The 13976-nt window shown below is 40.0% G+C and overlaps 1 protein-coding gene across 3 annotated transcripts in view; it reads right to left on the bottom strand.

The window, feature by feature from the left end:
• Positions 1 to 657: 657 nt before the first annotated feature.
• Positions 658 to 13976, bottom strand: part of RPGR (retinitis pigmentosa GTPase regulator) — a 55917-nt gene continuing 42598 nt past the window's right edge. For 2 of the 3 annotated variants that reach the window (XM_081793259.1, XM_081793261.1), the window contains 4 exons: positions 13674 to 13787; positions 12370 to 12427; positions 10748 to 10836; positions 658 to 2065 (listed from right to left, as the gene is read on the bottom strand). In XM_081793259.1, the coding sequence (XP_081649385.1) occupies positions 1859 to 2065; positions 10748 to 10836; positions 12370 to 12427; positions 13674 to 13787 (468 nt within the window). In that variant the 3' untranslated portion in view covers positions 658 to 1858. Of the gene's footprint in view, positions 2066 to 7944; positions 8226 to 10747; positions 10837 to 12369; positions 12428 to 13673; positions 13788 to 13976 lie in introns of those variants that run through there. The other variant, XM_081793260.1, reaches the window with a different exon arrangement.

Here is a 13976-nt window from a genome sequence, read left to right as displayed (position 1 = left end):
ATTAGTTTCTATCGCTGCATAACAAATTACTGTAAACTTAGTGGATTAAAACTATATATAGTTATTATCTCGTAATCTTCCTGGGTCCGGAGCCTGGGTGCTGCTGAGCTGGGCCCTCCGCGCAGGGCCTCACAAGGCTGCAGTCGAGATGTCAGCCAGAGCTGTGGTCTAATCTAAGGACTGGTTTCCTCTTCCAGCCTCACCAGTTATCTGCAGAATTCAGCGCCTTGCACTTGTGGGATGGAGGCCCTCACATCCTCGAGGCTTCCCACCATTCCCTACCACACTGTCCTCTCTGGAACACGCAGTTTGCGTCTTCAATGCCCGCGTCTCCACTGCTCTCAATTGCTCTGACTTCTTCCATCTCTCATCTGCAGTGCCTCTTTGAAAGGGCTCACCTGATTAGGTCAGACCCACCTAGGATCATTTCCCTTTCGCTTAAAGTTACCTGCTTAGGAATTTTAATTACAACTGCAAAATCTTTCGCCTTTTCCACAGAATGTAACCTAAACGATAGAGTGGTATTTCATCATATTCACTGCCCATGCTCACGGGGAAGGGATTACTCAGGGCAACCATACCAGCCGACGGGAACCTGGGGGGCCATCTTTGAACTGTGCCTGCCACAACCGGCATGTCTCAGTACCATCTGTGTGCTTTATTTCCACTAGGCTCCTACAGTTTATATTTTGGTAAAGGATTTTTGCAATACTATACTAGCACTACAGCGGCAACGGCAAAATCAGAATTGCCCTGGCTGTAATATTTACACGGAAGACCATTTTGTACCATTTCAAAATCACATCTCCTCTAGACCAACGATCCCTTGCATGAAACACAAGAATGGAGTTTCTTTTCCTGTCTTCAACTGGGGCAACGGTCACTGTGATCGAAGAATAAAATGTTGCAGTCAGAAGCCCGAATGGCCAAGACAAAGCGGTCTGCTCCATGAAACGCATACTATCTGTGAGCGCAAGACAGCCACGTGTCTATCGGAGCAGACTCGACAGCTTTCCCCTTCCTACTCCTTGTGGCAGAGCACCGTGTGACGGAGTCAACAGCACTTATCACGGTCATTGCTGGAGACGGTTGAAATGAGCAAGCCTGGCCGTGTTTCGTTCCGCCACGGTGGTGATCTGCGGTAGGTTAAACGCTGCAGATCATACCACACGGTCTGCCACGCCTCCGTGCCAAATCCCCTCCCTGAACAAGAGTGGGAGGCAAAGAAATGTCAACAGTTTCTCCACAAAGATGTACCGCTGACACGGGTGCGCTGATATTTTCTTTACTCAGAGGTAAACGAATTTTGTGTCTCTCAGTATTTTAAAACTGAACAGGTTGTTTTTGGCCCCCATTCTGTCAACTGATAGAGAACTCCAAGTACCTCTTAATTTTATTGATATTCACACATTTAAACAGTGGAACCGACCAGATATAGTTTATTAAAATGTGTTCATCAAAAACAATTTTGACTCAGTTTTGAAAAATTGCAAATACATTAAAAACTGTTACAGTGTCATGAGATTGCAAATGTTGCCTTATGAAATGATAAAGAAATTGTTCAGTAAAAACTATGAAATATCTTAATTTAAATTTCACATATAAAAATATATATTTTATGCAACACTGAACAGTTAAGGCCACAGAACTTGAAGGAGAGTTTGAGATACACATATTTTGAAATCGCTGGTCAAAAATATTAGCATAAATAAACACCAAAACTGGTCGTAACATTCAAAATAGAACATTAACTTCTATGTTTAAGGGTTTGTTATCAGAAACTTTCCTTCAGAAGTCAGAATGGTTTTCAAGTATAAATTACAATGTGCTTGGTGATCACGGAGACATAAATGTATATTTATAGTATCGTACAAGATTTTGACCTTCTCGCCATACTTGGGGGTGAAGTATCCTGATGATTTTGCCCCATGTGGCTCTGGCTGGCATCTTTCTGATTGCTTTTAAAAGCTATTTGATCTCCTATTGGTTTTATCTCTGAGAGTGGCTCATTATTACTCTGCATACTTTTCTGACTCGTGAGTGACATCCTTTTAAAGAAGAAAATCTAGAAAAAAAACCCACACACACAAAGAATTCATTTCAGTAAGTGAATAGCCACTTAATAGAATTTAGGGGGGATAATTTTCAACTAGTCTGAACATTATTTCATCACACCCTTACAGGGCGTCACATGTACAAAGGGACATGCTTAGTGTCCAGCAGCCCCTTGTTTTACCAATGGCAATCATGCCCCTTCCCTAATATAAGACCTTTCAGGGTTTAGCTTTCAACACTGTCAGTGCCTTGGGAATACATTACCATTTTTCTTTAAAGAGCAAATTTGTTATTTCACTCTGTTGTGACGAGAGAAAAAAAAAAGACAAGTAGGGTATTCTGGAGGATTTCCCCATTCCTGTAGATGGGAACTTCTGGGAAAATGCTGGTGCTGCCGAATGATGGCGTTGGGGGCCCAGGGGCCTGAGCAGGCAGCTGGATACCTGGGTCTGCTACTCGGGGGAGTCCGGGGCCGTGAACGGGGAGAACACACACAACAGCTGGAGAGAGGAAAGTCGATGCCATAACCCAGGATCGCAGGCAGGCAGAAAAGAGAACAGAAGAAAAGAGACTGAGGAAGAGCCAAATGTGAGACACAGGTGGTGGAAGAAGAGCCAGCACTGGGGACAGAGCTTTGTAGGAACAGAGTCAGGAAAGAGAGGCACCTCAGGAGTCAGGGAGGAAAATGTATCAAGAAGGGAGTGGCCAACAGAGCACAGACCGGAGAAATCAAGGGAGATAGATGATGACTGGAAAGTTCCATTTGACTTAACCCCTTTGAGGATTTAGTCAGAGAGAAAACAGGATTCCTGAAGTGTAACAGCACAAATATCAGTTCTGACAAGATGCCCCAAACAAAAAACAGGTGAGAACTTGGCTCCTTCGGAAATCAAAATGATGCAAGTAATTGCTTGCTGTTAGTCTTGAAGAATGGAGGAATTAAAGCAAAAAGGTGTAACCCAAAAACTCAGAGTCTAGCTAGAAAAGGGTCTATGGACTAAACTGGGGGGACCCCTCTTTCGTTTCTGCTTTTGTGCGGGAATCCCTATCATAAAAATTCTGCTACTACAAAACATCAAAAAATTCTAAGTGTAAAAAATCTAATTTTATGATGTGTACAGAAGTTCATGAAAAAAATGAAGGGAAATCCTTGTGGGCCACAAAATGAAGAGGGCGCAGGAAGCCTCAGAGGTGAGCGAGCAATAAAATGGCATTTATTGATCTCACAACTTAGACTCGCTTTGGTAAATGCATCTGATCTCATAAAATGTGGAAAATCGGGACTGAGACCCCCCTACATAAAGTGAGGACCCTCTAGGGACTATGCCCTTAATTAAGTCCACTTACACACACTGGGAGACGGCAAAATAACCTGTGTCCCTTGGTCTAGGCTGTGAGTGAGGGAGAACCACGTTCTCCTAGTGTGAGGCTGGGCTCCCGTTTACTTTACTGGTGCCGGTGAGGAACGCTTCGTGCTCCCGGTATGGTAATGCCCAGGAGAGCTACAAGAGGCTCTGACAAATTCTCTATGGATGGATTTTCATGGAAGCCTTAAGGGGCGTCCACAAAAAGTCTCAGCTGAACACGAACTCAGAATCCAAATTTCTTTTTTTTTTTTTTAACGTTTATTTATTTTTGAGACAGAGACAGAGCATGAACGGGGGAGGGTCAGAGAGAGGGAGACACAGAATCCGAAAGAGGCTCCAGGCCTGAGCTGTCAGCACAGAGCCCAACGCGGGGCTCGAACTCACGGACCGTGAGATCATGACCTGAGCCGAAGTCGGCCGCTTAACCGACTGAGCCACCCAGGCGCCCCCAGAATCCAAATTTCAAAACACATGAGGAAGCAGGACACTACCAGCAAGTCAACCAAAGCAACAGACAGATTTAGATTCCTGAAGATGTCTGACGTTGGGATGACTAAATATACAATATAAGTGTGCTTAAAGGACCAGGATAAAAAACATGAGCACGAAACAAGATACTAGTTTTTAAAAGATCAGATTGATTTGAAGAAGAATCAAAATAGAATTTCATTTCAAAATGAGAAAAATATAATCGATGAAATTAACACTCAACAGGTAGGTTAAAAAGATTAGTTTTAGCTGTAAAGAAACTATGGCATCAAAGAGCTCTGAAATATGAGGGCTGTGACATTCCCCCAAAATATTACTTAGACACGGACAATGGGAAAGTAACATTGAAAGGCATGAACAACAGAATGAAAAATTTCACACCAGGGAGCACCTGGGTGGCTCAGTCGGTTAAGTGTCCGACTTCAGCTCAGGTGATGATCTCGCGGTGTGTGAGTTCGAGCCCCACGTCAGGCTCTGGGCTGAGAGCTCAGAGCCTGGAGCCTGCTTCGGATCCTGTGTCTCCCTCTCTCTCTGCCCCTCCCCTGCTCAAGCTCGTTCACTTTCTCCCTCTCTCTCTCTCAAAAATAAACATTAAAAAAAATTAAAAAAAAAGAAAAATTTCATATCAGAATTCCAAAGAGGAGGGAGGAAATACTCAAATACACAATGGATGAGAGTTTTCTTAAACTGATGAACGACCTGAATTCTCAGAGTCAAGAGTCATAATGAATTAGAAGAAAGTTAAAGCAAAACAGTTCACACCTGGGCATCTAGTAGTGAACTGAAGCACGTTAAAGGTAAACAGCGTGAAAAAACAGCCAGAGAGAAATGACAGGTTATATACAAAGTCATCAGCAATTACACTAAAGCAAATTTCTTAAAAGGAGCATAGGAGCAGATACCAAGAGAAAGTGAGCATTGCCCAGTCACCTCAATGTTCATTTGCAAGTGAACAGAAACTGACAATGTTAACTACAAAATGGATAGGAACTTCCAAAGTTCTGACAGGAACCTCCAAAGGATTTCTTCAGGGAGAAGAAAAAGCATCCCAAAAAGGACATCTGAGATGTAAAAAGAAATGGTGAGTAAGAAAGTGGTGTAACAAATAATAGTTAACATGTGATTGGTGACGCTAAAAACTTAAAATACTTGACACTATAACATGTAAAATGGGAAGGAAGGGGTGACAGAAGACTCCTCTAAGATCTTGCTATTATTTGGGGAAAGGACAGGAACATTAATTAGCTTTAGATCTTAGGTACGTATATTAAAAATTTCAAAGACGCAAATCCAGCTCATAAGCCATTTGCAAGAGACTCATCTAAAACACAAGTCAAAGAATGAAAACAGATGTATCAGGCAAGTGCTAACCAAAGCAAAGAGAGTATGGCTATATTATTAACAGACAACACAAACTTTAGCATTTTTTAGGGATAAGGAAGAATACAAATAGTGAGATGACAAATTTAAATGTAACTGCATTAATGATCAGATTAAATACAAATGGGCTAAGTGCTCCAATTAAAAGGCAGAGATTGTCAGATTAGATAAAAGAGCAAAACCCATCTAGATGCTGCCTGCATCAACGTACTTCAAATATAAAATCACAAGTGGGTTAAAAGCAAAACGATGGAAAAAGATATAACATGATAACTCTAATCAAATGAAAGCTTGAATTGCTATATAATATCAGACCAAGCCGATTTCAGAGTAAAGATTATTATCAGGGGTAAACAAGGCCATCTCATGATGAAGGGGTCAATTAAGAGAATATAACAATCCTAAATGTTACAGAACCTAGTAATAACTTTAAAATACATGAAGCAAAAACTAATAGAAGTACAAAGAAAGTCGACAAATCCACAATTATATTTAGGGTTTTTTAGAGCTTATTTATTTATTTTGAGAGAAAGAGGGAAAGAGAGAGAGAATCCCAAGGAGGCTCTGCGCTGTCAGCGTGAAGCCCAATGTGGGGCTTGAACTCCCGAACCACGAGATCATTACCTGAGCCAAAATCAAGAGTCAGATGCTTAACCGATGAGCCACCCAGGAGCCCCTATTCAGGGATTATTAATGCTTTTCTCTTAATAATAGATCTTACAAGTAGACAGCAACTCAAAGGATAGAAAATACACGAACAACACCATCAACCAACTTGATGCAACTGGTACTGACAGGACACAACAGTATTCTTCTCAACCTTCTCAAGTGCACATGGAACGCTTGCCAAGATAGACCTGATTCAGGGCCATAAAACAAGTCTTAATAAATTTAAAAGGACTCAAGTCATACTAAGTATGTTATCCAATCACAATGTAATTAAATTAGAAATTAATATCATAAACATCTATGGAAAATCCCCAAATAAGTTGAAATTAAAGAATTCATGAGTCAAAGAAGAAATCCAAAAGTATTCTGAACTGGATGAAAATGAAAACACAACATAACAAGTACTTCAGAGGAAATTTACAGCACAAAAAGCCTGTTTTAAAAAATAAGAAAAGTCTCAAATCAGTGACCGCAACTTCCATGTTAAGAAACTTTAGGAAGAGAAGAGCAAATTAACCCAAAGAAAGTAGAAGAAAGGAAATACAACAGTAAAACCTTGGATTGTAACTTGTTCTGCGAGTGTTCCGCAAGACAAGCAGACATTTCTAATAAATTTTAACTTGATAAATGAGCGATGTCTGGCAATATGAGTAGTACGGGATGCCAAACGTCACACGATCACAACTGAGCCAATGGTTCTCGAAATTTGCTTTGATCTATGAGTGCTTTGGATTACAAGCGTGTTTCCGGAACTAATTATACTCACAAACCAAGGTTTTACTAGTAAAGATTAGAGTGGACATAAATAAAATAGAAAACGATACAGAAAAATCAATGAAACCAAAAACTGGTTCTTTGAAAAGATGAATAAAAATGATAAACTTCTAACCAGTTAATCAGGGAATAAAAAACAGAAGACATACAATAAATCTGACAAAATCCGTGTAAGACCTGTATACTAAAAACTACAAAACATTCCGGACAAATTTAAGAAGACATCCATAAATACAAAGGTATCTTCATGAGTTAGGAGACTTCATATTGTTAAGATGTTAATTCTTCTCAAATTCATCTGTAGATACCAAGAAATCCCAATCAAAATCCCAGCAGACATTTTTTTTTTCAGTAATTGTCAAACTGATTCTAAAAGTTCACATGGAAATGCAAAAGGGCCTCGGATGGCCAAAACAAGTTTGAAAAAGAACAAAGTTGGAGGACTAACGCTTCCTGATTTCAAGACTTACATGAAGCTACAGTAATCAAGACAGTGTGATATAGGCACAAGATAAACAGGTGGAAGGAACAGATTAGACTCCAGAAATATGCCCACACATGGAAAAGTTAACTGATTTCTGTGAAGACAATTCAGTAGAGAAAGGGTCATCTTTTCTCAACACGTGGTGCTAGAACGATTGGATGTCCATATGCAAAAAAAATAACTTCAATTCATACCCTCATCATATAAAAAATTCACTTAGAATATTATTCAGCAATATAAAGGGATGAGCTACTGATACATGCATAGATGGGTTTCAAAATAATTAGGCTGGACAAAGGAAGCCAACAAACAAAAAGAGTACATGGTGTAGGATCTCATTTATATAAAAATCTAGAGCTTGCAAAATAATGTATGATAATAGAAAACAGGTTTGCTAAGGATAGCAGGGGGCCAAGGGGCATAGACGGGGATCACAAAAAGGCACAAAGAACCTTCCGCCGATAACGGCACTGTTCACTCTCTTGTGATTATGGTTTCATAGGTGCACACACGTCACAACTAACCAAATTATACACTTTAAATATGTGTAGTTTATTATATGTCAATTATACCTCAATAAAGCTATTTTTAAAAAGCAGGGGAGTCATTATTGGGTAGCCTGAGACCGTCTCAGGTTTCAAGCTTGGGAAAAACTGACAATGACAGGACACCGTATGTGTAATCTACCTCGAAGTTTTCTCCTAATACAGAGTAAAGCTAACTGTGTACTTGAGGCGAGTGCTCATCTGTAGCTTGCAATGGATGAACAAAGCATACCATCAGAGAAAAGATAGCAACTAGGAAAGACAAGAATTCACAAGCATGTTTTTTTGGTGGAGAAATTCTCATCTCAGCGTCCTTTATTTATGGTAGTGACAACGGATAAAAAATCTATTGACTGTTAACTGGCATTGGGAGCTATCCAGAGAATCTGGCATGTTCCAGCTACTTTCTGAGGGAAGGCAGTGCATCTTTAACCTCTGAATCTGCAGCCTCTGGCCTTGTGCCTGGCACATTAAGAGATAACCGATTAGTATATGCTAAATAAATACATGAATAAACTCATTGTATAATGTAAAATTCTTCTTAATAGCTGAAAAGTTTATCGTTTTTTTCCTTAGCTACCTTAGATGGAAATTAGGCCGATAACATATTTTTCTTAGTGACTAACTGTGGATCCAAATAATCAGCACTAACTATAGTTTGGAAAAGTAATATTGGGTAATCTCTAGATAGAACAATCACCTAACAAAAGATCTCTGCCACCCGTTAAAATCATAGGTCGTAACTTGTCTACCTGAAACATTCAAAATCACCAAAACAAAATTCAGTGGTGAATTCTGTTTTGTAGGTGCCAAGAGTACAATTCTTTCTTTTCTTTTTTTTTTTTTTTCAGATTATCTTTGGGATGTCTAATTACCTGGGGGAATGGGGGGGGGTTGGAATGCAAAATCTCAAACATATGTTTCTTTTGATATGATTTAATGCATCATTTATTTTCCAAGTTTTAAAAACCGTCTGATTTGTTTGTCTCAGATGGTATAAAAAGGTTAGAGACACTGTAGATTAAAAAAAAAGGTCATGTGGGAATGACTGAAAGAAAATCTCACCTAAATCATCTATTTCCTTTTTAAAATATGTAGAACAACAGGATATTCTTTAAGTAGGAAATACATTTATTACTGCTTGACTTTTGAAATATGATTTTCATTACTTTTCTTTAACCAAGGACATATGCATTTACTGAAATACATTTTTCCACTAGGTGTCAATGAGAATTTAAGCAGAATCCAAGTTTAAGACTGAATTCTTCAACCTGGCACCTGTAGCCCACTATACCCTGGCCTGACCTCACCTCTGTCCCATCCCCTGGTGCTGGCACTAGGGCTCCCTGCTTGGCCTGCTCTGTATGGGAGGCACCACTCTGCTTCCCACAGGGCACTCCTTCCCTGGCTCGGCCCCCTCTCCTAGTCCTGTGTATCCAAATCCTACCGCCTATGGGCAATTGCAACACTTAAGACTGGAGAGCCTGAAAACTTCTCGAAACTCAATCATGTATTCCAGAATACACATTTTCATTTGGTCAGAGGTACGTTTCAAATATTTCTTTCTGCTGCTTCACTTCGCTTTTCCTATTAGGCTCCTCTGTCTCCTGACTCCTTTACTTTTCATCTTGCTCCCTCACATTTCATTTCCTTTTCCAGAGTCTTTTCCTGAGTTCTTATAATTGGAAAGAAGTCTTCACGGGACTGCTGTGTAGTAGAATATCTGGTAAATGTTCTTTTACTAGACAGAGAGTCTAAAAAGTCCCTAACACTTGATCGGATATGCTGATGACACACATTACAATTCTGAGAAGGACAGTAATTCTGGAGTATCCTTTGAGCCAGGTCACAACTCTCTCTTGGATATGATAATCTAAACATAAGGCCATTTTCATCAGGGTAAGATTATTCACCAAGTAATTTTTAGTAAAAGATGACCACAGTGGGACCTGTGCCAGAAGTCACCCTGAAAGTAGTTTCAGAGTAGCCAGAGACAAACCGTCTACTGCTCTAAGGGCTGCCCCTGCTTTTACCTTCACCCTATCCTCTTTCCCACCTCCTTATGTTCTATAGTTCACTGTCAACCAAAATTATTTACTAAGCATTTACCATGTACCAGGGACAGTGCTACCTGCTAAAGATCCATCGGAAAGCAAAACAGAAAATAGTTTCTATCCCATGGAGCAGCAGGCCAGTGGAGAGAGAGACAGTCATAAGGCAAATAAGCATACGCTTAACTGTGCGATCGCCAGTTACGAGAAATACAAAAAAGGATAAGAAAAGGGTGTTATGTGAGAGAACAGTAAGGGGACATAATTTACCTAAGTGCAGCTGGTCACAAAAGGCCTCTATACAGAAGTGACTAACTTAAGCCCAAACCTGAAGGCTGAAGAGGAATTAACAAGGCCTTTCAGTTACCCTTTATCCACATTTCCTTGTAACACTTCTACCCTGAAATGTGGCCTCATGGGTAAAGAAAGTTCTTCTGCAAGTGGAAAGAGTAACTTCCAAAAAGCAGCGGCATCTCCATCAGACTGTTAACAACTTCAGGACAGGTACTCGGCAGGAGAGACTGGAGTAGCTCGTAAGTTCTCCTAAGCACGGGTATCTTGATTTTTGCATTCATCCTCTCTAATTCTCGGTTTTGCCTTACTTTCTCCAGACTCTCATGATGATTATACTCTTATAATTCAAGCAAGAAAGTTCTTTTGCATTATCTTTTACCATAAGTCGAATCAGCATGAATGGGATTACTGAAAGGAACATGCTATTAAATTCTGGCAGGGCAACCTGACTCCATCTAAAGTCCAGTAAACAGATATGCATGCTAAAATGTGAAACATCACTTGAAATTCTTCACATGTTTTTGGGCCTAAAAACCTCACATTAAGGAGTTAAATTATGTGGATCGCCACATAAAAAGCAGGAGGAGGCAATTCAATACTTTGGTCTTAACACTAAAATGAAAAATAAATTTCACTTACCTTCATTGATTTTTTTAGGTCTTTACTTGTTGATGCAGTGTCTTCCAGGTCTTCTGCAGAACTGCTCTTTGCGTGGCCATACATGCTTCCTACAACAGGATATATTTAGAAATATTTTTTTCTAAGTAATGAGAAGAAGAAAAGTTCTGATGCCCTCAGCGCAACTCCATCAAGCCTGACTTACGGGGTAAATACTAAAGAGGGCGTGACACTGGAGCACTGAACAAGGTCTACAATGCATATTTTCTGAAAGGCTGAGTTCAGGCAAAAAGCCCAGAATGACCTGACCAATGTAGACGTTTGCATGACCAGTACCCAAACACAGCTACAAAGGTAACAGTGTTAGGAAAGACTTCCGGAAAATATAAATTTCCTTTTTTAAATTAAATTCTTTGCACTCAAATGGACATGTTACTTTTTAGTGTTTCAAATTGATCCACAAGTTATACAGCTGGAAAATGATCCTTTTTTTTTAAATTAAAAAAAATTTTTAAATGTTTATTTATTTTTGAGAGAGAGAGAAGAGGGAGAGTGCAAGCAGGAGAGGGACAGAGAGAGAGAGAGACACAGAACCTGAAGCAGGCTCCAGGCCCTGAGCTGTCAGCACAGGGCCCGATGTGGGGCTCAAACCCATGGACCGTAAGATCATGACCTGAGCCGAAGTCAGACGCTTAACCAACTGAGCCACCCAGGTGCCCCAAAAAATGATCTTTTAAATACACTCATGAAGCACATGCATTCTTTTGATATTATCAACTACTTAAATCTTACTTTTAATTTCTTTTTCACACTTTACATGCTAAAAATACTTACAGATGATAAATATTTTAACATTTTGCTTAAAATATTCTAAAACTTACTACTCTTTCTGCAGAAGTCAGAAGGAAAACAAATATCAAGGGAACTATTCCTCCTTCTGCCTAAGTTCAGATCAGACATCCACCGCTATGAACGGTTATTTTTAATGAGAACACAGCAAAAAGCAGACTTTGATGTGGCGGTGTGGAAACATGATATAGGGGTGGGCTGTACAGCAAAAACAGGTGATTTCGGTGTAGAGAATGTAGGTCTCAAGGGTAACCACAGTCCCCTCTATTCTGTGGCAACTGTTCTCTGACACCAACAGTCAGGCTTGGGGAAGGACCTGTCTTAAATGTCTGCAATAAGATCAACGACTCAGATCTGAGCTCTGGGGAATACATGAGGGGATAACCGGCTGTGGCTCTAGCAATGGGGTCTGGCAGTGCCCATCAGGCATGTAAATTGAGATGTGGGACGAAAGCCTAACTTACTACTACTGATCGAAAAGAAAAAAAGACAGTGAAAAGGCTGTCCTAAACCACTTAACACTGACACACGAGTAGCCATGAGTAATGCGAATATTTTATGTGAAGAAGTTGTAGTGGTTATTCATGAGAACAAATAAGCCTGTGGTACATATTTCCTAGCTTGTTATGAGAGCCAGGTGACAGTAAAAAGGATAAAATAGAATACAGGTGTATAAGCTATAATGACTCAGCGACGGCATACATGTGCACACATGCATGTGTATGTATGTGTGTGTGTGTGTTAAGGTATCTAGCCCTTTGGAAGCATGCTTTTGAAGTCAAATGTGTTCACACCTTTTGGATTCTCGTTGTATTCACACACAGCCCGTTCCTCTCGGTTGGTTTTCTTGTCCTATAAGCGATAAAGAAACAATGTAATAAAAAACCATAATTGAGATGGCCTAGAAAATGTCATCCTGGTTTTAGGCAAGGGTTCTCAAGTTCGCCTCCAGCTAACAACATAAACAGGCGACTACTGCTTCACTTTGCCGAACTTCTGCCTTAGATGCCGAGTGGTTGCTAATGTCCCTTCTAGCTTAAAGTTCTATGATTACAAAAAGTGGCAGGATCCTACTCAAAGAAGATTCAGGAACGTTAGTTGGTGTATGAATTAGCTCAACATTTTACACTGTCAGACTGGAGTTTGTTCTATGTTAAAGAGTTTTAGGGACCCCCCCTACCTGGAGCTCATAAACAGTCCTTATAAATCTGTCCCTCCCTCTGAAAGAAAATAGTAATTGCTAGAACATTTTTTTTCTCAGTGAGAGGAACGAGTCTTGAGAAAGAAAATGACCTCTATAGCACAATCCCATTTTGTAAATTAAAAATACATGGACATGAATCAACACACGTTTTAAAAGAGGTACAGACACTGCAACCAAAACTGAATCAATATAGTGTTGTTCAGTTTGGGTTTCTGAATTCCATGCCTGTGAAATTAATCCAGAGCAGTGTTAGCAAATGAATGATTTCAAACCTACCAACTGTCTCCTAGCAGTGTCACTCGTGCACAAAACTGCCAAAAAGAGATGATTCTGGGATTCCTAGCTCCACTCTTAGGCTGACTTTCTTTTCCTCGGTGATAGCGCCTCCTTATCCTCCTATAAATCCTTGCTTCTACACCACATCTGTGCAGAAGTGATCACAGCCTCCAACACTGCTGTGAACAGCTTTCACTTAACACACATACATGTAAAGATACACTTAGTATGTGTGCGCACACACACGTTCCATTTCTGCCACCAGTATAGGGCTCCTAACTTGGTAATTTCATCCTTTCAAGAACCCAGTGTTGAACTTCTCGGTTAATTTCTCAACAGTGTACTATACTGGCCTGTATCAGTTGATTTCCACTCAAGTGGGGATCCGAATGCCACCAAGAAGTGTGGAAAGCGTCAGAAACAAAGTGTGCCTAATTCATAAATCTGCCCAAAGCTTTTCCTACAGCACATGAACAAAGTTATTCAGAGAAGTATTTCTGCTCCCAAAGGAAGTTGGGATCTGCCCTCTGCAGAGACCATGGAACCCACATACTTTCTCTTGGGCAGGATACCAGGATTTAAGCACATATCATCATACCTTTTCAGTGGTGTCAATACCTTTTCAACTGAGTCGTCACTGGCTTCATCTGCAGCAACTTTTTTCTCGCCTTTCAGGTACTCATCAATTTCATCCATGTCCTCTAGCTCTTCGTCTTCCGAAAATTCATGATCCTGTGTCAAAATTGATAATCAGGGAGGAGTTAAGATTTTCTTTTTTAAAAAAAGAGATTTGATATTGCTGTCATAAATAATTTATACTACCTCAAAGAACACACAGAATATGGATTCAAATGCTGAAGTCAAAGAAACAAAATGCTACATAATCTATGACGCATGTCAAGTTACTGTATTACCAGGGCT

This window comes from Panthera onca, chromosome X, assembly GCF_046562875.1.
Source record: "Panthera onca isolate mPanOnc1 chromosome X, mPanOnc1 haplotype 2, whole genome shotgun sequence".
NCBI classification, from domain to species: Eukaryota; Metazoa; Chordata; class Mammalia; order Carnivora; family Felidae; genus Panthera; species Panthera onca.
The sequence above is the reverse complement of the archived record's forward strand: the minus strand, read 5'-3'. Positions and strand labels throughout refer to the sequence as shown.